The 24,395-nt window shown below is 38.7% G+C and overlaps 1 protein-coding gene across 1 annotated transcript in view; it reads left to right on the top strand.

The window, feature by feature from the left end:
• The window catches only part of LOC131694138 (protein Lilipod), a 58,194-nt gene that overhangs the window by 17,288 nt on the left and 16,511 nt on the right, over positions 1-24,395 (top strand). The window contains exons 2-5 of the mRNA XM_058982584.1: positions 22,764-22,888; positions 23,105-23,244; positions 23,303-23,533; positions 23,618-23,686. Coding sequence (XP_058838567.1) covers positions 22,764-22,888; positions 23,105-23,244; positions 23,303-23,533; positions 23,618-23,686 — 565 coding nt within the window. The remainder of the gene's footprint in view (positions 1-22,763; positions 22,889-23,104; positions 23,245-23,302; positions 23,534-23,617; positions 23,687-24,395) is intronic.

Below are 24,395 nucleotides of genomic sequence, written 5' to 3'. Positions count from 1 at the left end.
GGATTCTTTTACACATAACTCTGGAACCAATATTTCGTTCAATTGAAAATCGGTAGCAATCAATGTGAGTACTATAACCTTCGTTTAATACTAAGTTGGTAAGAATCGAGTCAGCAATATATGAGAAACAGGTGTAAATCTAATTTCAGGATATAGTCATTCCCTCGCATCTTCCGGAATTCTCAACAGTGCTCAATGTGGTCAAAGAGTCTTTGATTTGCAGTTATTGATCAGAATCAACAATTTTAAGCAATTTTGAACTCATTTCAACTAGTTTTGCATCATATAGTTATTATGATCATACCGGTTTATATGGGAAATTCGCATGTGACCGCATACTTCAACCCGTACCACAGGAACCAGAACTCCGATTCCAATGGAATTTAATAGCAGTCAACAGGGATGCTGTAGCTTTCATTTGAGACTGATTTATGAACATCGAGACAGACATTTCTGAGAAGCAGATGTGAATTCAATTCAGGAACTCCAACCACTTTCCCTAAGCTTCCTGATCCGCCAAAGATGCCCAAAATGGTCAACGCGGGTTCGATTGGGCACCAGTAGGCTGATTCTATTTTTACCATTTTTTTGTTAACCATTTTTGTTAACGACCTATTGAGTCAATTTGTCAACAGTTTTTTCGGCATTTAATTAGCAAGGGACTGGAAGGTGAAGTATATTTTTCTTAGAGCTCACCGGCGACTTAACCTTTTGTCTGCTACCGTAGGAGTCAGGGTCTTTTGGCATTAAAAATGCGAATCACCTGAGTCTACGGCATGTCAGGACAAGCGTAAAGCAACTTGTTACTTCATGCTGTCGGTTCCGACAGCATGAAGTAACAAGTTACTTTACGCTTGTCCGGACATGCCGTAGACTCAGGTGGTTCGCATTTCTAATGCCAAAAGACCCTGACTCCTACGGTAGCAGACAAAAGGTTAAGTCGCCGGTGAGCTCTAAGCTTGCATATATGATCCTTCCACGCTTTTCTAAACTTTCTCCCTTCAACACCTTGCTCTCCCTTGAGTACTATGGCTCTAAATATTGAAAAATATACTTCACCTTCCAGTCCCTTGCTAATTAAATGCCGAAAAAACTGTTGACAGTAGGCTGAAGCTATAAATCCAAGTAATCTAGAACACATTTTATGAAGTTTAGATAACACATTGATTCCGATTTATATGGGAATATCAGGCGTGGTCGCACTCTACAATTCGTTATTTCGGAACTGGAAGTCGGAATTAAATGAAATTCAATAGCAGTTTATGGGAGCGCTGTACCTGTCCTTTGATAGCTTTGATAGAATCGGTTCGGCCATTTCCGAGTGACCGGCGTGCATTTGTTGGTCACATACACGCACACACAGGCATTTGTCGAACTCGACGAACTGTGTCGAATAGTATACGAGACGCAGCCCTCTGGGCCTCGGTTATAAGGTTGATTTTCAGAGTAGTTGCATAGCTTTTCTATAGGAAAAAGTTAAAAATTAGCCACACAAGACTGTGGCCTCAAATGTTTCCTTGGGATGAGTATATACTTGCTCCCAATGATCTTACCCTTACATGTAGTTTTCTCTTTGAAACTTCCAATGTGGGAATTTCTCCTGTCGAGGAATGGTTGTCTGGCTGTATGGAGCGACAACTTGACGAACACTTAGTTTGTTACACTGGCGGTTCTTTGTTGAAGGGTCGAGCAGGTGCTGGTGTTTATTGTCGTGAAATGAGATTCGACCAATCTCATTCACTTGGTAGATACTGTTCCGTATTCCAAGTAGAAATCTGCGATTCTGTGTAGCGTACAATCGGCAGTTCAACAGGGAATTTGGGGTTAAAGTTTCTATTTTTGTTCTGATATTCCTAAGAGCACTTAGTTCGGCAGATTTAAAATCGAAATTAGTAATCACATGTCGACCTCAAATCGAAGAACGTAGCAATTCAAATGCTATCTACCTTTTAGGGATCATTCCGGTATTACTGAAAATGAATGGGTGGACGAATTGGCTAGAGCGGGCGCTACGACTTACTTCGTTGATCCAGAACCGGACATGACAACCATTACAAACTTGCGCTCAAACAAAAACTTTCTGTCGGATGTCAATCCGAAAAAGTCAAAAAATTGCTGCATTTTTCCAAGCACACTTGCAGTATTTTGTCAGTGCACTGACTGGACATTGCAAACTCAATCATCACATCGCTACTATTCAGCCTACTGAGTATTATTCATGTGATCTTTGTGATTCCGATTACGGAATTTCATATTTTTTGATATGCAACTGCCTTGCAGTAATGTAATTGCGTATCCGCATAATTGGTTCTCCATACATAGATAAAGCTGTACATGGAGCTGAAACTCAAGAAGATGATTTTGTTCCTTACCCCGCTGGTAAAAAGCTATAGGTTTTATCAGTAAGGCTCATTATTCCTTCGGGAGTGAAGAATTCAGGCTGTTGCTTGTTTTGTGTTGTTGTAATTGTATTGTGTTGCTATTTTCTATATCCCCACTTCCCTTTCCCTTTCCATTAGGACAGTGAAGAGATGACATAGCAAGGCACAAATCTCGGAATAACATAGGGAACGTGTCAATCGAGCTAATATATTCTGATGGACATTCAACAATTTCGCCAACTTGGTGGACGAGCAGTCGGATTTTCGCGATGCTCGAGCAAAATTTTACTTCTTTTCTCCTCTTGCTTCGAAGCCTTTTGCACAACTGAAAAGCAATTGTCAAAATCAAAAGTAACATAATGGTACCCACACATATTTAAGATGTAGTAAAGAACATTCAATGTTTTATCCTCAGTTTCTACACAGTAGCACGAGAATCAGGTATCTCCTATCGTCTACTGCGATGTGCTTGCAAATTTCCGCGATGTTATCATCATAAACCGAATACCTTTTGCTTTCCGAAGATGTTATGAAACAACCTGCTATACGGACAACAAATGTGCATTCACGGTGTTCCTAAAACCGTTATTAACTAAAAAAATGACCATAAATTTGGCATACGGCATTCGAAAGATACAGTATCCAAGCATCTTCTCAGTGAATTTCAAAATGATCCATCGAGGGATTCGAGAGATATGATGATTTGAAGTTTTATGATCCGTTTCATAAGGCTACCAGCAAACACCCACGGGTTTGGTCCAATCTCTATAAACAAAAAAATATTTGTCTACTTATTTAATACATTCGAAAAATATAGTAATCAAGTATATCCCTTGCAAGTTTGAAAATATTTCATTGACGGAATCGAAAGTTATAACGGTTTGGATGTGGTCATAAATGGGTTTTCTACCAGACTTCAAGCGTGAATCCATGTTTGTCCATTGACTATTTAGATCGTTTATACGTGTTGCGATTTTTAAAGGAAACCCTTGCGATTTAATTACATAAATATAATGTACAAATGGTGTTATTTATATGGTGCACTGAAAAAATATGAAAATAGGGTTGTCTACCAATCGTTAAGTATAATGTGTAAATTAAAAAAAAAATAGATGAAAGTTGGAATGTTTACTTCAAAAGGCCATATCTCAATGGTATGTTGACTGATTCTAATTATTTTTTCATTATTGAACAAGTAGACGTTTCATCGTTAATTTTCATCAAGAAGAATATAAAATAGAGTTGTCTGCATAAATAAATAGACAATATAATTGGTCTCAACTATATGTATTATAATTATTTAGTGATTATATTTGTATTAAAAATAGCGGCCTATCAATTTTTTTATACTAGTTGATTGCAATTGCTGTTTACTACAAATTATGGATATATGAAATATTAAAACTAACACAGTCGTGATTCGCTGGTCGTTCAATTTTTAACAGGAGCCGCTTTTTAGTTGGACCTCCGCTAGTTGGTCCATTGTCGACATCAGAATGTCAAATTCTCATGTAAAATTCAATTCGACAATAAAACTGACAATAGTTAGAGATATGAGCAGATGAACTTGTACTAATAACATCCCCTTTGATCCCCCTACTAATAACATCCCCCAGTTTTAACATCTGTCAACCCAACCAGCGAATCACGATTGTACAAAATTTCCAACAAAAACCGTATCATAACATAAATTGATCTGAATCAGCAAATACCTTCATATTTTTGAATATATGTATTGAATTCATGGTTTTATTTTTCCACGATTTGTAGTTTGCGTTCATTGCATTCAACTAATATATAGAAATTGATAGGTCGTCGTTTTGAATATAAAGATATTTACTAAATAATGATAATACATATAGTTGAGGATAATTAAGTTGTCTATTGTTTGAAGTAGCCAACTCTATTTTATATTCCTCTTGATGAAAATTAACGATGAAACGTCTACCTGTTCAATAATGAAAAAATAATTAGAATCAGTCAACATACCATTGAGATATGGCCTTTTGAAGTAAACATTCAAACTTTCATCTATTTTTTAAATTACACATTATATTTAACGTTTGGTAGACAACCCTATTTTCATATTTTTTCGGTACACCATATAAATAACACCTTTTGTACATTATATTTATGTAATTAAAAGGTAAGGTTTTCCTTTAAAAACCGCGACACGTATAAACGATCTAAATCGTCAATGGACAAACATGGATTCACGCTTGAAGTCTGGTAGAAAACCCATCTATGACCGCATACCACATCCAAACCGTTATAACTTTCGATTCCGTCAATGAAATATTTCCAAACTTGCAGGGAATATACTTGATTACTATATCTTTTCAATGCCATGTACTAAATAAGTAGACAAATATTTTTTGTTTATAGAGATTGGACCAAACCCGTGGGTGTTTGCTGGTAGCCTTATGAAACGTATCATAAAACTTCAAATCACCATATCTCTCGAATCCCTCGATGGATCATTTTGAAATTCACTGAGAAGATGCTTGGATACTGTATCTTTCGAATGCCGTATGCCAAATTTATGGTCATTTTTTTTAGTTAATAACGGTTTTAGGAACACCGTGCATTTGTTCCTTCATTTTCATCGCATCAAAAGGAATGCAATAGAGGTGTGTCGTCAATGGCAATTGAAAATTTTAAACATTCCTCGTTTGAACGCCTCTAAACATGTTAATGAACCACAAACACCCACAGCTAAGATGATGGATCAGGTAGATGTAGCAAATACCTACTTGAAAATATTTATTATAAACAATCCACCCTGTTGCGCCAGATGCAAAGACACACCCCTGTCGCACTAGCTTTGTTTGCAGTCCACTATCCTACTTTCAAGGCGGAGAAGCGGAAGGTAAACGATTCGTCTTATTTTCACTAATCGAACTGCTGAAACACGTACGTCAACGAACGGTTGACCACGACACGAGCATAAACAATTGATCGTTGGTAATGAGAAGGTGGTATCCGGTTTTTTCGGTTAATGGATTTCTTCGGCGTGTAGACAGAACGGGTATAACGAAATGAAAAGTGTGAGAGAGAAATTTTTCAAGCGCATGGTGGATAAAATTAGTTTCAGATAAATGCTAAATTTACGTTAGGACGCCTACGATGCGGCTATTTTTGAACGACCAAGTAGCAAAAACCATGAAAGATTTCTGTCAACAGTTACTTGGAGACGACAGTGTACGCACAGTTAACAAGTAAACATGAAGAAAAATAGACTGTAAAATGACCTGTCTTGTTTGCTTTATTTTTTATGGACGAGGTAACCTATTTGGTAGATTATTTCATTCGACCTGGACTCAATCCCCAACATATGTAAACTAAGATCATTGTGTTCCGAAAAATGAACGAATCGTTATGATTTTCAAGCCTTTGTAGTAAAGAAAAAATGAAATCATCGTTTCAAACCGATAAAATATCACTATACACTTTTAATTGGTTACCGACCGACAAACGTTCCATAAAAATCTTCAATCTTCCTGACAAAAGTAAAGACTCGAAAAGCAACAGATCACCTTGGTTTGCTTTGTGAATTTTAAGAGCAAATACAATACGGCTCGCACATTAGTGCTGTTAATAGATTGTTTATTTGGCTGGTAACATGTGTTCCCCGGTGGAAGTTTGCCGATGATGTTGGAAATGCATTTCGATCTTTCTGAAAAGTTAACATGAACTGAAGGTGCACAAAAGAGAAATGTTCGTGTCTGTTCCAACAACGCAAGATTCCAACGGTCGTCACGAGAGAAATTTTGCGAACTGAAAGTCACACAGAAAGTAGCTACTTTTTTGCTTGAAGGGAAAAGCACTTATCCGGTTGCTGTATTTTTGTTGGCCCACATTTGCAGTGCAGAGCGATTCGTTTTCTGAATGTGTCAAACATGCATATAATAGATAATATTATTATGTGATAAATTCCAAAATCAATTTTCTATTCAAACAAAGAAGCATTGTGCATACTGAAATTGCTATTCATCTTACTAGAAATTCCCTTCGAATTCAGAGGAATAAAAAGTCAGCTACTGCAATGGGTTGTTTACTACACCCAAGAAGAACTGCATAAGCGTATATTTAGTTCTTTATTTGGAAACTAAGTTTAAGCGTACCTATACAACTGAACGCTAATTCCTGTTTGGTTTTGGTTTTAAAAATAAATAATAGTGACACTACTATTCTACAATTTTCAGAAAACACGTTAATTAACGCGTCTGTTTTAATGTTGCATGACATGCTGTTCTGTGCAATTTTTACAACTCTTCGGTGCGGCTTTTTACAAATCATCGTCATACAGGGTGCTCTGCCTGTTTTGACTAAATTACGGAGAGTATCAAACTATTTCGATTAGTAACTCGGACTACAATCAATTGAACGTATATAATTTGGTAGACACATCTTTACTTCGTTCCTTAAGATGCTTTATGCGAAGCAAAAATTGCGAATCCAGAACCCTTGCTTTGAACCCACTATTCTAACTAGTGTGTTGACCAAAAATGGCAAACGCAGCTCTAACCAATGGCTTCCAATGAAAAGAATCATCAATAGTATGAACATGGGCTCAACACACTACATATTTTCACAAACCATTTACCGTAAGTTCAAAACCGGCGTCTACAGCCAGGGGAGATGAACGAAGCAAGTTACCCAGCGTGAATACGTGATGTTGAGCAGATGAATTTAATTACCGCTGTACAGTGGGCTGAGGTGGAACATATTTGTTGCTGTATTGTTTTTTTTTAATTAAGATTAATTGACAACTGAGTTGACACATTGTCGTCATTTTTTTGCTTCAGTTTTTATTGCCATTTCATCATGCGAAAATTTATGCTTGAGTAACGCCTTAGAATTTTGCAATTTTACATAAAAAATTAGCGTTTGGTCCTAATAATCATTTGTCCATCTTTCTTTTTTGGGTATGGAAACAAACAAAGTGGTTTGTTAGGTGTGATGAATAACCGTAGATTTTAGGGACTCCATTGCATCCAAACAAGGAACTGTATGGTGCGGTTTGTTGGCGAATGGTATCCTTGTCCCATTTTTCTTAAAATACTTAAATCATACTGAATTTATTTTTGAATTAAATTGCGTGTCATTCGTTATCAAAATAAACAAAACAATTGAATTTGCTCTAATTTAAAAAATGTTTAGAAAACACCCTTTATAAAAAAAAAGTCCTCTTGCGAAAACAGGTTTATAGCGTATAGATGGGCAAGTGAATCACGAATCGATCAAAAGAATCGAATCTAGAAAAAAGAGAGAGTGAGCCACGATTCATTTTTGAAAAGTTGTGATTCTTATAAAAACAATAAAAATAAAAATCTGCTTTTGAGGGGAATGTATAATTACAACATTTAGAACAGAATAATTTATGTAAAAGTTGCTAATTTCTGGGTGCATTTACGGAAGTCAGCATTCAGTTTCAACGCCACCTTCATTTATTCACTTCCAAGCTTGCTGAAGTTTCACACAGAATCGAAAGCCTTCAGTTCAGAGGAAATATAAATTAATTCAAAACCAAAAGCATTTATTAGTTATATGTGAAGGAAGAACGTGATATCTTGTAAATTTTAGAGCATAAGAGAACTGTCGTAACGTAAACCTTATCTGAGGCATTTTTGCTCGATAATCCCACTTAGAACCAGTACAGAATCAAAATACAGTTTGACACTGAAATTAAATTTGAACCGAAAATAACTGAATGAATGCGCTACACCGAACTTATGAAGCACGATAAGCTTAGTTTTAGCTTAGCTTAGTTGAGCGCCCATGAGTTTCCCGAGATTGATAAAAGCCTGTTGAGATTGCATATTGAACTAATTGTATGATACTTGGGAGTAGTACACCATACTCAACGTGCAACCTAAAGAGACTAAGACTATAGTATGACTAATAACGTAGATGGTTACGCCCATGCAGGACAATTGTGGGATGGGAAGGAATGTTAGTTCAACACTTGTGACTATCATGACCGAGGAATTCTCTACATCATCCACAAGTGTCGCTGGGTAGGATTGGTGTTAGTATGTAGGGAAATGAATCAGGATATATCTTGGAAGATATTGTGATTTAGCTAAGTACTCACGCGCTTTGTCTTTTCATTTTAGATAAATATTTTCAGTTGCGCGACCTCCAGTAGAAATATAAATGCCGTTCGAATAGGCATTTGAGTAATTATTCTTCCGCGCGACGTTACACAAAAGGATAAAGCCGCGTGGAAAATAATAGGGATATTTATTCATCTATAGACACTATGATCTTAACAATATGTACGAAAGTCACTCGCGATCAATTTCCGATAATGCGAAACGAGCAATTTGAACTCCGAACAGCCGGCCAATCGGGAGTATTGCTACTTATTAACACTTCAATGATTATTTCCAAAGTTTGCAGTACAAAGCAAGCACACAAAAAGTGTAAAAGATATCCCAAATGAATGTGAAGAAATTCACTGCGAAATGTTAATGACAAGTTGGCATCTCCATTCTCCTTATCAGACACGTTTCCATTATTGGGTTAAATCCCAAATTGCAAACGACATGCGTAGTAAATATAATAAACACAACGACAACTTTTAATCCATCGGCGGCCCAGAAGACTGGATGCCCGAGCAAATACTCATGGGTTCAAACACCATACAGCCCCTGGAAAAGACCATGAACATGGTCCATGCCCACTTTCACAACCATTAAAACACCATAAAATGGTATCAAAAACCCATAAATATACCAACGTATGGTTTTGCCTTTCTCATATAGAAAGGTTATGCAATCACTCTAAAAATTGTCAACCTAATCCCTGCCCGGAGGGCCGAATGTCATATGCCATTCGACTCAGTTCGTCGAGATCGGAAAATGTCTGTGTGTGTATGTATGTGTGTGTGCGTATGTGTGTATGTGGAAAAAATGTCACCTCTGTTTCTCAGAGATGGCTGGACCGATTTGCACAAATGAAAGGTACAACCTTCCCATCGGCTGCTACTGAATTTTTTATTGATTGGACTTCTGGTTCCGGAATTAAGGGTTGAAGAGTGCGACCACACAGCATATTCCCATATAAACTGGATTGAAAAATTCTCATGGGAAAATGGGAAAATTTCCAAATCGAATTTGTATTTTCGATGCCAAATGTCTTTAAAATGCATGAAACGTCGAGATTTGATGTAATATCGAAAAAAAATTTTTTGTCGAAGATTGACTTTTTTGGACTTTGGCACCTTTTGCCTTTCTCATATAGAAAGGTTATGCAATCACTCTAAAAATCGTCAACCTAATTCCGATTTTGTTTTGACTTATTTAGGCGTAGGTAGGAGTATCCAGTGAGGGGTTGCTACTTTAAAACTGAAACTAGTGTCGACATATAGCCTCTCAAGATCGTGGCTGTCGATCCATTGTAGGTATGTGCAAATCGTACTGAATATGTAATATACATTTCCACCGTTGTATTGAACATAACCAGCCATGGAATCGTAGTTTGGACAAATGAGAAAGGCACAATTGCACCACTAGGTGGATTAAAACAGGTTTTTCTATGGGATCTACCGGACCATGACGATGGTGTTTTCGTGGGTTGAACCCATTTCAAACACCCATGCCCAACCCCATGAGTATGGGGGTATTATGGACTTTACGTTTGCTCGGGTGGGAGAAGAGCAATAGTGGCAAAGACCGACTACCATATGAGCGGTTCAAACTCGAAAGAGTGATGCACGGGATGATTTTGAAGAAAGAAGCAGGAGTGCAATTTTACGAAGTTTTAGCTTCCGATGGCCCTACATTTTCTGACAAAGTGAAGTTCTGGAGTGTTCAAATATTTACCACTGTTTAGGAAAGCAAAAGTAGTACAAAGCTTCATGAGACCTCAAGAAGTCTCTTTTGGAGATACTGTGAAGACCCGTTTTTATCGGCCTCTTGGTGAATTTTAGGCTGATAAAATGGAGACATAGATAAAATCGGGACATATATTTTTCTTTCTTTTTAAGAAACCGAAGCTCTTAAAATATTCTTCGTTAATCCCTAGATATAGCCTCATAACCTTTCCTGATTATTTAGCTTAAACTTCCCTTAAGAGGGTCTGACAGCGCAAAATTTAAAAAAAAATGTTCTGCATGTTTCGGATCTCTAAGAGAAGAAAAATATGCTCAAGCAAGGATTTACACGAATTCAACTTGGTTTGTCTGCTAGAGCCTATCAAACTACCAACTATCAATTTTCATAGCTGATAAAATCGGGAGTAGATGAAATCGGGGGCTGATAAAATTGGGTGCTGATAAAAATCGGGTCTTCACTGTACTCGTCAATGTAGATCGGTAGACGGTTCCAGATTAAAAAAAACTAGCTTATTTTGACAAATTTACAGATCGCTTTCCACATAAAAAACGTGTTGTGTAATTCAACAGCTTCATCTTAGGCCAATTCAAAAAAAAATCCTACTTGAAAGCTTGCCTTTTTAAAATACGATTTTTAAACCAAAGTTTTGAAATTTATACCTTGGCGTGGAAAAGTCGGTATATTAATACATGCTGTTACTTAGTGTAGCATTGTACTTCATCATTTACGGATATTGTACAACCGCCAGAAGAAATCTAAAATGTTTGTAAACATCAGAAAAGGTGACTATATGTCAGTGATTCACTCAATATAGAATGGATAAAGGCTATGACGCAAAACTTTAAGGTCCGTCTAGGTTAAGTCTTCGGTACGGATCAATATCTTGACCTAGGAACTCCTAACATGTTGTTAGTCGCCTCTATTCTTGGCTAAAATAATGCAAAAACAATTTTAGCCAGCAGGACACCACACGGTTTCACCAATGGTAAAGACCTAACGTAACTCAAACTGATATCAGCTTGAAGAATGGGTATGATATTTTACACGGAGAAATATTCTGAAGAACACTTGGAGAAACTTGGAAGTTAACGTTCTCATAGACGATTACAGACACACAGGTAACTGAACCATGTATAAGCACACAACAAACAAAGCACGACACGGTGGAGATAACCTGAAGGCAAATATTGAAGTGGTTGTGGGTTGTGTTGCCTTTCTGAAAGACGAAAGTGTCAGACTAAATTAAAGCAATAATACACAAGGTGATCGAAATTAACTGAAAACAAGACAAATAACACAAAATATCTACTCTAGATCCAAATTAAACAGATATTTTTTTTTAATCTTCCCAAATAAATGACTGAACCGATCAAGAGTCCATTATTTTTTTTTCGACCGAATCGGACTCGATTCGCTCACTAAACTGAATCGGTTTGTACATCTATTATAACGGGTGTTCGATAAAAAATGAGAATGATTTCAATACCTTTCTGTAATTAAAGTAAAAAGCGTAAATTTTTTTCACCAAACGAATTGCTCTATGGACACCCTAGAAATGAGTGACATGTTTCTTTTCGCTCGGGTGCTGTCAATTCAATAGAAGATGGCTTCGAAACAGCAAGCACTCCGCGCTTGTTGTACGGTTTTACGAAACGCATGGTCATTGTGGAAAAAAGTTTACAGTTTCGAGACGAAAACATACCCGTGAGTGCAGTTCACTGTATCCTGGCATCCCTAAGTGTGGAGCGAAAGGCCGGTAGCGGCCGTCCGGCGAAGATAATGACGATGAAGGAGTAGGAAGCGTTGAAAAAGCTGTTCAACAACAAGGACGGAACGAGTTTGTGTGACACTGGGCGAAAATATCACTGCTCCCATACCTTGATTCACCGAAACCCCAAGATGGAGTACATCATCTGTCGGAAGAAGACTCGGTCCCCCGAGTACACGGCCGAGCAGATAGCGATCGTGAAATCGCAGTGCCGGTGGATGACGAAGAACTACCGCGGGACGTCGTTCGTGCTGGACGACGAAAGTTACTTTCCGCTCTCGAAGATCCACATTCAAGGAAATGACAGCTACTATTCCAGCGACAAGTCGGCCACACCCCCGAAGTAAAATATAAGTTTAAGCAAAAATTTGAAAAAAAAAGTTATGCTGTACATCGCCATATCGGACAGAGGGATTTCAAAGCCGTGGTTCAAGCTGAGCGGTCTGGCCATCAATCAACAAGTGTACCAGGAGGAGTATTTTGAGAAAAATCTTCCGCCGTTCTTAAAGTAGCATCATGCAGATGTTAAGTACGTCTTCTGGCCGGACAAGGCGTCTTCCCATTACGCCAAGAAGACGCTGGAGTATCTTGAGCAGAAGAAGATACCGTTCGTGCCGAAAGAAAGGAACCCGACCAACTTGCCCTAGTGCCATCCCATTGAGGATTTTTTCTGCTCCCTTAGTGCCCTAGTGTGCAAAAATAATTGGCGGGATGTCGATCTGTTTCGGAGTAAAAACATCCTGAAGTCCTTCCTCAGGCCCCTGCTAACCACATCATCAACTTAATTTCCCCAAAAGCTACGCCAGGTAATATTTTAGGGTGTCACTAAATCTCAACTTACAGCTTGGAAAGGAACACTGGAATTTCTTGGATTGAAATCTGAAATAATACCCGGGTACTATTCGTCCCACTGTGTGCAATAGTCATAAGAATAATACATTAATATTAAAACGAAACGCACACATCTTCCGCACTCAACTCGTCGATCATGAACCTGAATCGGCTCAGCTGTTTGGGTTTTATTCGCGGCTCCACTGTGCCTGGTTGTATCCGTACATAATCGTTTCTGCAAGATTCAAGAATGTCTCGTTTATTATACACAGTTAATTCATACTGTTAAACACAGCTGAAACATCAAACTCTATATTTTTGTTTTTTTGGGTAAACAGGCACCTTCCACCCCCTTCTACATCTACATAGGTTATTAGTTGATGGTACTTATTTCGCGTGATGATGTAGTGGGTACACCAATAAAACGGAATCCCGTCAATAAATTATAACATTAGTGCACAAATAGAAGTAGTATAAAATGCCATAAGCAACGCCGACTGTGTACCATTGCAGTATGAACGGGTTGTTGAACCGTGCAATAACTGGCTCGCGCTTTGGATGCAATCAGGCAAATGAATTTTATACTATAATAATGTTTAGCGGCAATTACATGCTAAGCCGGTGTACATCGTGTGCGATATAGGTATGCTGATGGGATTTACGGAGAAAGACAGTTAGACATCATCTGGTAATAAGCCAGCGAAAGGGAATGAGCTGAACATTTTAATATAATAACATATGTGTTTGTGGTGGTATAACACAGTTTTGTGACTGATTACTGTAAGATATTGCTCTGAGATTTTACATGACGTTGATCGTAAATCTACAGTTGTAAGAAAGAAACTTGCGAATTGTTTATGTTTGACTGCTTGTATGTAAAAAGTAAAAGTGCTTCAAACATAAGTACAAATAATTCAAAGTTGATTGTGCTTGCGTAAACAATGGAAAAACGCTCGAGATACCCGCTCATAAAATACACTGGCAATTTTGTCATTCTCTAACAAACAATTGCTTAGTTTGAATCATAACGAACGAGGCTTCGTGTCGGACTCTTGCAACAAGTCAATCCACGTCGGCAATAAGTGATAACGGTTGAGCTCAAAAGCAGGTGAAACGAATAAACCATTCATGTTTCCATTATTGGTGAGGTGAACACCGGTGTGAGTCTCGTGAGTCACGCGAACTAGAAAGATGACTGGACTTCTCGTTTCACCGTGTCATTCGCAAGAGGTCTGGCAGTCATCCCGCAAACAACGACCATTTGAGTTGAACAGTGCTCTACCTATGCACAATACATATTTCTAGTCGCGCCTACTGACGACGATCCGAAATTTACAGTTAGTGGAGGTGTGTCTGCTGTATTTTGGGGTTTGGTTATTTTTCACCATTTACGGTATATATTTTTACGATACAAGGAAAGTCAATCGGGTTAGCTGTTAGTTTACTTCGTTAGTAAATTGGAGTAAGATTAACGTAGCTCATACATTCATATATTTCATTAGAGGTTAGTGTCAATCAAAATAGTCGCTAGCTAAGTAAATCCTCCAAAGAATGTTTGTGGTTCCTTGGTAGGTACTTAGGTATTATTTTTATTATTATTTATTTATTACTTTTTAAAAAAAATTTCTAGGAGTGGGAAAATTTCATTTAAATCTCTTCTCAAAAAGGCATAAAAACCTACTTGTCTTTTCCAAAATATGTATATACAAAAACTGTATTGTAGGTCGTATACTAATTGGGTAAGGCATCTCATAAATTGTTTGTCCTTCCCTTCCCTCCCATATGTTGATGAACTCACCGTGGATGTTTCGGATCTTTCGAATATTTCAAAATGTTAAAAACTATTTCAGAAAAACAAAAAATGCTGTGCGCATATGGGAGACCTAAATTTTATGCAAAATTGTTATTGTAGCAGTTCCGTCTTTACGCATGGGTGCTAGACTGCTTAGAAAAAAACGAATTTTTAAAAACCATCGGCCTACCCCTGAGTCGATTCCGAGTCCCGTCAAGAGTTCCTGATCCAAATTTGAATCAAATCGGACAAATCAAGCTACCGAACTAACGTGTTCGAAGTTTGTATGGGATTTTTCGACAATTTAGACAGAGAAAGCGCATTAAGTTGCATTTTCACCGCTATCATCAGTTTATCACTGTGAGTGGAAATAAGGATAATTTTAATGTCTACAACTTTGTCGAAGGCTGCAAGACAATCCAACTTCCTCAGGAGAAGTTACTTTTTTCGAGAGTTGTCCTACTGGAGCTGTAGAGCTAGATTCTTGGAAGGGCTCCCCGTCATAATCACACACTACAATTGCAGACGAGACAGGCAATGGCGCCCTCTAAAACACTGATTTGGGCCAATTGAAGCGGGCCGAGATTCTGAATGTGATATTTGTTGTACGGTTGAGGTATGTGCGGGCGTAGGGACTTCGCGATCGCGTGTATCATCGCAACGGGCTCGAGCATTTGCACGTTAACGTGTTCGATCGTGTGTGCGTTTGTATGTCGCGTGTGCTAACGTGTATGTAACTTCACGTGTAGAAATTCTATACCAAAACCGTTTGCCGTTCGCATATTCGCGTGTGTTCTAGAATGAGCGCGCGGACCGTGAATCTGATACATAATTTTTCGTGCGCGGTTCAGATTCCAGAACAAAGTGGGTTATTCCATATCACGAGAGTTCCCAGTCATATCGCCATGGAACGTGTTGTCTAGTGGATATGAGCTTTATTTTTTTTTTGTTGATTGGTATAACTGAATGTATGGACCTAAGTTGCTAGAATGGAGGATAAAGGACGTGACCGATTCATGATCGCGCGTGTTTGCGGGTTCGCTGCGTTGTAGGTGTGAGTAGATGATCGCGAATAGCTTAAGCCTTCGTATGTTGCCGTGTTTGTCGCGTGTGCTCGCGTGTATGTAACTTCGCGTGAATAAATTCGATTTTGTAACCCTGTGGCCGAAAACACCTTCGCGTGCGTTTTTGGGTTGGCCTCGCGGACCGTCATTTTGATATTTAGTTTTCGGTGTACGGTGTTTCACATTCTGGCAGTTAATCCATATCACTAGAGTTCCCAGTCATGTCACCATGGAACGTGTTGTCCAGTGGATATGAGAGCTTTCATTTTAATTGATTCAATTGAAGGCATGGACCTAGACTTCTGGAATCGAGGATAGAGACTTCCGGACGTGCCCGATTCATGATCGCGCGAGTGCGGGGGATTGTAGATTCACGCTTGAGACCGTGTTTGAATGTTTATAAGTGCTGAGACATTCATATTGTCACCGGGATGTTACCATATCTGCGAGAGCGCGGGTGTTGTGTGGATAATCGCAAAGGGCTCAAGTATTTGTATGATCGTTTGTCGCGTGTATGTGACTTCGTGTGTATAAAAACGTTTTTTTTGTCGCCATGGAGCGTGTAGTTTAGCGGGTATGAGCATCATCTTTTTTATTGGTCCACTTGAAGGCATTGGACTTATGCTACTAGGGCCGAGAGTAGGGGTTTCCGGACGAAGCCGATTCATGATCGCGCGAACACGGGCGTTTGGAAGTTCACTTTTGAGACCACGTTTGTGAGTTTATAAGTGCTAAACCGTTCACTTAGTCACCAGGGTTTTATCCTGTTTGCGAGATTGTGAATGTGGCTGTGCGTGGAGCGCATCAAACTGGCTGGCTACGCACTTTTTCTTTGCGTGGTTTATCTTCCACCGGACCGCACTCGCGATTCGACATTGATTGATTCACATACTGAGTCACTGGAACGGATTTCCGCTCAAGCAAGCCCGGTTGATGAGATCCTGATTGTTGGTGATTTCAATTTCTCCGGATTAAAATGGCGCTCTGCTTCTGACGGATTTATGTTCGCTAATCCCGAACTGTCATCTTTTCATGCTGGTATCACCAGTTTGCTTGACTGCTACAGTCTAAATCTGCTGCGCCAAACGAATAATGTGGTGAACGAGAACAACAGAATCCTTGATCTCTGTTTTTCGAGCAAATCTGACTACGCGCCAAATGTTACCGCAGCACCGTTCCCCCTGGTAAAGACTGTTAGACACCACCCTCCCCTGCATATATTGCTTGAAGCGATTCGAGTGAAGCATGACTGCAATGCTTCTGACACCGACAGCTATAATTTTAGAAAAGCGAACTATAATAGCATTATTGACTTCCTGCCGAATATCCACTGGATTGAAATTCTCGACAATGATTATGTCAACGTTGCAGTGCAGACCTTCTCCAATGTTATGAGCTATGCTATCGATCGCTATGTACCCAAAAGAAGTGGCCTTCAATCTAAGCACCCAGCGTGGCACACTGCCGAGCTGAGACGGTTAAAAGCGACTAAAAGAGCCGCTCTGAAGAAGTACTCCAAGTTTGGGGGCTACGTGCTGCGACAACACTACGTTCATGTTAACCAAGTCTATAAAAAGACATCGAAGCGTTGCCATGCCGATTACTTGCGAAACGTGCAACGTAAGTTGAAGTCCGAACCTAAAACATTCTGGAAGCATGTAAACGAGCAAAGAAAGGAATCCGCTATGGAGGACGTATGAGCTCTAGTTTACAGGAGATCTGCCAACTATTCTCTGAAAAGTTCGCGAGTATTTTCTCCAACGAGAAACTGACACCGACCCAGGCTTCACGCGCGGCTCTCAATGTACCTCAATCATACCAGTCTTTGAACTCTATCAATATCGACAATAATATGGTACAACTGGCGATTAGCAAAATAAAGGCTTCAACCTCGGCAGGCCCAGATGGTATACCAACTATTATTCTAAAAAATGCTCTGCCGGTCTAATTGAACCTCTTTGTCATCTGTTTCAATTGTCGCTAACAACCGGAGTATTTTCCGAACTCTGGAAATCCTCCTTCATGTTTCCAGTTCACAAAAAAGGTGATAAAAAGGTAGTTGACAACCGTGGTATTACAACGCTAAGCGCAGTTCCTAAGCTGTTTGAAATGGCTGTGTTGGAACCCATCTCCAGCCACTGCAAACAGTATATCTCCGAGACTCAGCATGGATTTATGCCGAAAGGTTCAACATCTACGAATCTTCTGTCGTTCACAACATATGTTACAGATGCTATGTCGGACGGCCTTCAAACTGACGTTATCTACACGGACCTTTCAGCTGCTTTTGACAAGATAAATCACGCTATTGCAGTGGCAAAATTGGATAGACTTGGCTTTGGTACTAATATTCTCCGTTGGATGCAATCGTATCTCAGTGATTGTCGTCTAGCAGTCAAGATAGGTGATTGTGTATCCGAAGAGTTCTTTGCTTCATCTGGTATTCCGCAAGGCAGCCATCTCGATCCATTAATTTTTCTTCTGTATTTCAACGACGTTAACTTTTGTTTAGAAGGACCACGGTTGTCTTTCGCCGACGACCTCAAGTTATAGCTTTCCTTCAACGCCAACTGGAAACCTTTGCGGAATGGTGCGAGATCAACCGAATGAACCTAAGCCCCAAGAAATGTACGGTCATTATGTTCTTGAGGAAAAAACGCCTATTCGATTCGATTACTGTCTAGCTGAATCTATAATTGACAGAGCGAATTGCGTCAAAGATCTCGGAGTTTTTCTCGATGAACAACTGACGTTTAAACAGCATATCAGCTATATTGTCGCAAACGCATCACGCTGTTTGGGGTTCATAATGAGAATATCTAAGCACTTTTCAGATATTTACTGCTTGAAATCTCTCTACTGCTCACTCGTTCGATCAACTCTGGAATATTGTTCAGTTGTGTGGAACCCTCATTATCTTAACGGTGTCCATCGAATTGAGACAGTACAGCGCAGATTTGTTCGGTTTGCCCTTCGTCGATTGCCTTGGAGCAACTCCCACCAGCTGCCAAGTTACGAAAGCCGGGGTTTGCTTATTGGACTCGATACATTGCAAGTGCGGCGGGATCAATTCCGTGCTATGACGATTTCGGATATTTTGCAAGATCGAATTGACTGCCCCGAGCTTCTCAGTGCGATAAACATGAACGTTCGCTCTCGCGCCCTTCCCAATAATTTATTCCTCCGATTACCTCTTCGCCGGACTAACTATGGATTAAACGGTGCCATCATTGGTTTGCAGCGGACCTTCAACAGAGTGTCATCCGAGTTCGATCTTCACATTCCACGTAGCAGACTACAATTTGACTTTTTAAATAGATTAAGAAATTATCATTAGGACCACACTGTGTCTGTTGATATTAATTAATTATAAATAAATAAATAATCGCGAAGGACTCGAGCGTTTGCATGTTGACGTTTTTTTCGCGTTGCTAGTGTGTATGTACATCCGCGTAAAAAAACGCATAAAAATACCGCCCAAAAACCGCATAAAAAACCTGAGTGTACATTAAAAATAAAAAAATATTGATACATTATGTAGATTCTTCCCAAGTAACCACGACGCTTCAAATTATATAAAGTTAACAGTCTTAAATGAGTCGTTTTTAGAATGCGATAAAATGCTTCATTGCTGCAAATGCAACACCAATGCTTTCATAAAGTGGAAAAGGGCGATTAAGCGACAGATGTAAGAGCTGTCAAAGAAAGCATTTATTTTACATTAGTAACGCTCTTATAAAGCGTCTGCTAAAAGCATTACTAGATGCTGCAATAATGTTTGTTTCGTTTTGGCAGATCGATGTTATATAACACAACATAAATAATGTATAATGTCAAAATAAAAATAATTGACATCAGTTTTTCGAAATTCAAAATCAAGAGAAATAAGTTGTGTGATCTATACACGCCATTATTGCCGCGAGTGCCCCTTTTCAACCAATTTGATATGTTTACAAGAGACAAAACACGCGCACGCGACAGACTTGCATGGCAAGCTCCGGAATACTAACTATTCAGATACGCTACAAGCAGACGCAGTTCAGACACGGCAGCTGTGGCGCCCTCTACACATCAAGCCGTGAAATACGTTCTCAAGACCTGCACACATGTACAGTGCAACGCGAAGCATTCTGGGAACGTTCATAATGCCATGAAAAGGATTCTAATTGAGGCGCGCGTCTCGAGATAAAGCGTGTAATGGCGGCTAGGACACCGCTTTGAATAATTGCCTGTAAAAATTTGTTGATGCTCGGATCGAAAAATTCGTTTAACAAGTGAATAAGTTATACTTTCAAAAAAACGCAAAGAAAAAAATCTAATCTTTGAAAAATTTGAATCAGAACCTTCCCTTAATTGTTGTTCTGTTTGACTAAAATTTGGAAAAGTCTTAAAATGGCATGGTTACCATAAGCATTAAACCACTGCACAATATTGGTCATTAAACTTCCATTAAAGCAGGTGAAAACTATTTGCTATACTTAACCAACTTAATAGTGCCCGCTTAAAGCTTGTCTGGGGTACAAATGGTCGGTGTTAAGTCAGACCGGACTAAGTGACAAAATATTGATTTCGAGAAAAGCGGGATAAAGGTTGAATCGCAGCATCCTCTACGTTATAATTTTAAATTATTTTTTGCCATAATTCTTGTTTATAGTTACATATTTCAAATCTGGCAAAAGTTGTATGTAGCTGAAGAAATTCTTTAACCAGTGTTGTCATTATCTCATTTTTTTATGCTTTGCGACTCCGGTCTGACTTAACACCGACCAAATGTACCCCCATAAAACCGTTTACATTAGTGTTTTGTCATGTGTACATGATTCGGAAAATGTATTATACCTTTTTCTAAAAGCAAAATATCAATAAAAAGTAAGCGAGAAACTTTTGTGAAAGTGTATAAACTTCAACATTGCCGAACAATAGAATCTGTTATTTGATATAATAAAGCTACTATAGCAAAGTAACTATGATGAAAGAGGCAAAACACATTCGTGAAAATGATTTGTATATAGGGTGGATGTACCAATAGTCGCATACTTAAGGAAAACTTTTGCTAAAAAATCGATGAATAGACCTATGGGCAATGTTAATACATTAAATAAAAGCTTTCAATCGAAGCCAACTTCATAGAAAAAATATAAAGATGGTTTCATAATCAATTTATGTATTCAAAACCGCTTGTACCACTATGGGAACACATGTACCAATAGTGGTGCAATCGCTAATTTCGGTTCCTATTGTAAATCCCATTGATTTCTTATGGGACTTGCAACTATAAGTACATTAGATCAACTATATGTGCAAGGAAGCTCCAAATCCATAGAAAATCATTTTTTTCAATAGTTGTTTGAACAAATTTCAAGGATAACAGTTTTATTGTCGCATAATTTTATTGCGATGAATCGATAAAAAAAATATTGGTTGATAGTTGGTACCTTAATTAGGCGAATATTCCTCTACTGCAACTATAGGTACACCTAAACTATAAGAGCACCCACCCTAATATACACCACGCACCACTCGATTTGTTTTCTTCTGTAGCCCAGGCTCTGGAACATACTTACTTTGTATACGGCGCTACCTGTCCATGCGACGCCTTCCTGTTTTATCTCCGTTACTGCATATTGTTGTGCTTTTACTGTTTGTATTGGCGTATGGTGTTCCAATATGCGTCGTAATAAATTTACTTTTTGATCGGTTTTTGAATAATTGACTACTTGTTCAACATGCAATTTAATAATCTTCACAACACCGTGTAGATGGTCAAAATCGGTTATAAACTACCGGAGTTATAGCAATATTAAGGAAAAAAAGGGAATTTTGAAGTATTTTAAAGACTTGTTCCATAAAAAATGAAACAATACATAATAAAATAGACAAAACATGAATATTTTTGAACAGGATACTTTACGAATGATTTTAAAATAAAACTATCCAATTTAATTATAAATCTAAAAAAATTCAGGCATATGTAGGAGCGATTTTAGTTCTGGGGTACAAATGTACCCCTCAAAACCGTTTACGTATAGAAAAAGTCACGAAACCGTTGTAGGGTTAAGTCTGCTTTATATGTAGATCTAATGCAGATATTAGGCTACGTGATAATGCTTATTGGTTACTTGGTTACTACAACACATCTGTTTATATCTGTTCAATTTTAGAAGATCTAAATTTCGTGCTCGCCTTTTAGCACAAAACAATATGATGAGATTGAGAGTAAGAAAATAATGATAAGAGGCTTGAGTATCAACTCTTGGCCGCCGAATGTCACGACCTCCTGGCTGGTTTTGTCCGAAGAAAGATAATAGCATTATCAATTTTCAGGTTGCGTTCAGCCCATTGATTACTTAATCATCAGTTGAATAACAGTACAATAGCACTTCAAACCAAAACAGACAACTGTTGGCCATTCTATTTCTAAACACAGTAATCTCTGTATTATTACGAATTATAATTTTGTATTCATTAACCCCTTTTAGGTTAGTATTTACGCTTTTGCAAACAATTTTTCAATGTTCGTTGAATTAAGACTCAAAAATAGTATCCTGCGATTCCACGATTCCGATAGACCGGTACTAACGAAAGACTACTGTCCATTCTTTGGATGCCATTAGACCGTTATAATCACTATCCTCTACGTCGCTTGCATTGACTGTTATCTCAGTGAGAGTGAATGCTCGTAAACTATAATTTTAGCATACATAAATAGACGGTACCATTCGACTCATTCACTAAATGCCATTGTCATTCATCGTACTTTGTTTCGAAAACCCCACTGTTGAACTTTGAGTTGTACCATAAATAGATTGGTTTCGATTGATGAGGTGAATGGCGCCGGTTGACGCAACAGATTACCGTTGGTTTATCGAGATACTTGATACAATTATGCATGACTTATGGTGGGAACTTCACAGGAAAGTGTCCGTGATAAAAAATATCCGCATGAAATTATCTCTTCTCTTCGTTACCCTCCGTTACGCATAAATAATCCTAAGCAATCTGTAATAAACATTACATTTTTACAACATTCTCATGCTTACTAACAAACCATTTATTTTTCTTGTTCTGTTTTTTTTCTATCCACAGATATTTCTGCTGCTGTTTCTGTTGCTTTACCTTGGTAGTTTTGCGCTGATCGGCCGCTTCAGGCGGCGCGACCGGGAGGATTTATTTTCTACCGACGACGACGAGATTACAGTTTATAGAATTAGGTAGGTGCATTCCGCTGTCACAATATTGCGAAATTCGGAAAATTTGCTACAAGCCATCAGTCATTCCTATTTTGAGACAAAATTCACATTGTTTTGACTGCAAAAAGACCTAACCCCTGCCTGACCGACGTTGACAATTGATGGCAATAAAATCAAATCGGCTTCAATTTGATTGTTTAGTTTTATTGTTATCGGTACTATTGTTATTCATTGCAGTCTATGGTTATGCACATTTTCATTGGCCGTAGCCGTGGGTGCAGCACTGCTTCTGCCAATATCGATTGCCAGCAACGAGGTTCTGATACTGTACCCCAACAGCTACTATGTAAAGTGGCTCAACAGTTCACTGATTCAAGGTGGGTATCGCTGATATTCGCTTCGCTAAGCACAACTAATCAAAAAATTCTGTTCCAGGTCTATGGAATCACGTGTTCCTGTTCTCCAATCTAGCGCTGTTCGTACTGCTGCCGTTTGCCTACCTATTCACGGAGTCGTCCGGCTTCAGTGGCCATAAGAAGGGCGTGATGGCGCGAGTCTACGAAACATTTACCGTGTTCTCGCTGCTCGCGTTCATCGTGTTCGGCATGACATATGTCATCTCGGCACTCCGTGATCCCGAACGGAGTACCTTTCAAGCGTTGTTTAGTGAGTGGTTTTTCTTTCATCTCCTGGCATCATACTGTTGACGGGCCAATTAACGTGCGCAATCATTTTTTTTTTCACTTTCAGACCTAGGGAAATATCATCTGCCATTTTTATACTCATGCGTATCATTTCTGGGAGTGCTATTATTGCTAGGTAAGCAGATTTTTTACATGTTTTAGTATGTAGTTAAGATTATCATACAATGTATAATTGCACATCATCCCTTGCGGGCTTTCCCTTTATGTAAAAAAAACTCATTTACTCATTTTTTAATTTCATTTACGATCGAATATAAATTTAATTAATGCTGGAATTTTATAATGCATAGAAGTTCTATGTGGAATCATATATTCACTTTGATGATTTCAACATCTCCAAGGTCAAAAGTCAAAGGTTTCAAACACGCAAGGCATGCCTTTGCTAGTCAGTTCAACGTTCTATGTGAAACGTTCCGCCAGAAGTTGCACATGTTATGCATGTTTTACAATAATCCCAACATGTATCCTGAAGTCAACCACATCAACCGTCTTGCATGCGGTTTAGCTGTTTCCTTGCAACTACACTTTTTCCGTCTCGCCCTATCCTCTGAAAGTAAAAACTTAACCCCGGGGAAAGTTTTGTCAATAAAACTGCACAAAGGCGATAAAGCCCATGTAATAAACGAGCTCATTTGTCAGCGGTTAGGTTTGATGAAAGTCATAGCTTTATTTAGTCACGAAGTAACCTGTCGGATTATAATAGCGGCGTTTTATGAATCATTCGATGAAATCGATTGTACGTCGTCCATTGGTAAGGGTCGTTCGGTACCATCTACTCCTCCACCAGCGCCTTCCAATCCTTCAATTTCGATTCCTTCCATTCC

Source organism: Topomyia yanbarensis, chromosome 3 (genome assembly GCF_030247195.1).
Source record: "Topomyia yanbarensis strain Yona2022 chromosome 3, ASM3024719v1, whole genome shotgun sequence".
Lineage (NCBI taxonomy): Eukaryota > Metazoa > Arthropoda > Insecta > Diptera > Culicidae > Topomyia > Topomyia yanbarensis.
This window is presented reverse-complemented; position numbering and strand designations above follow the sequence as displayed.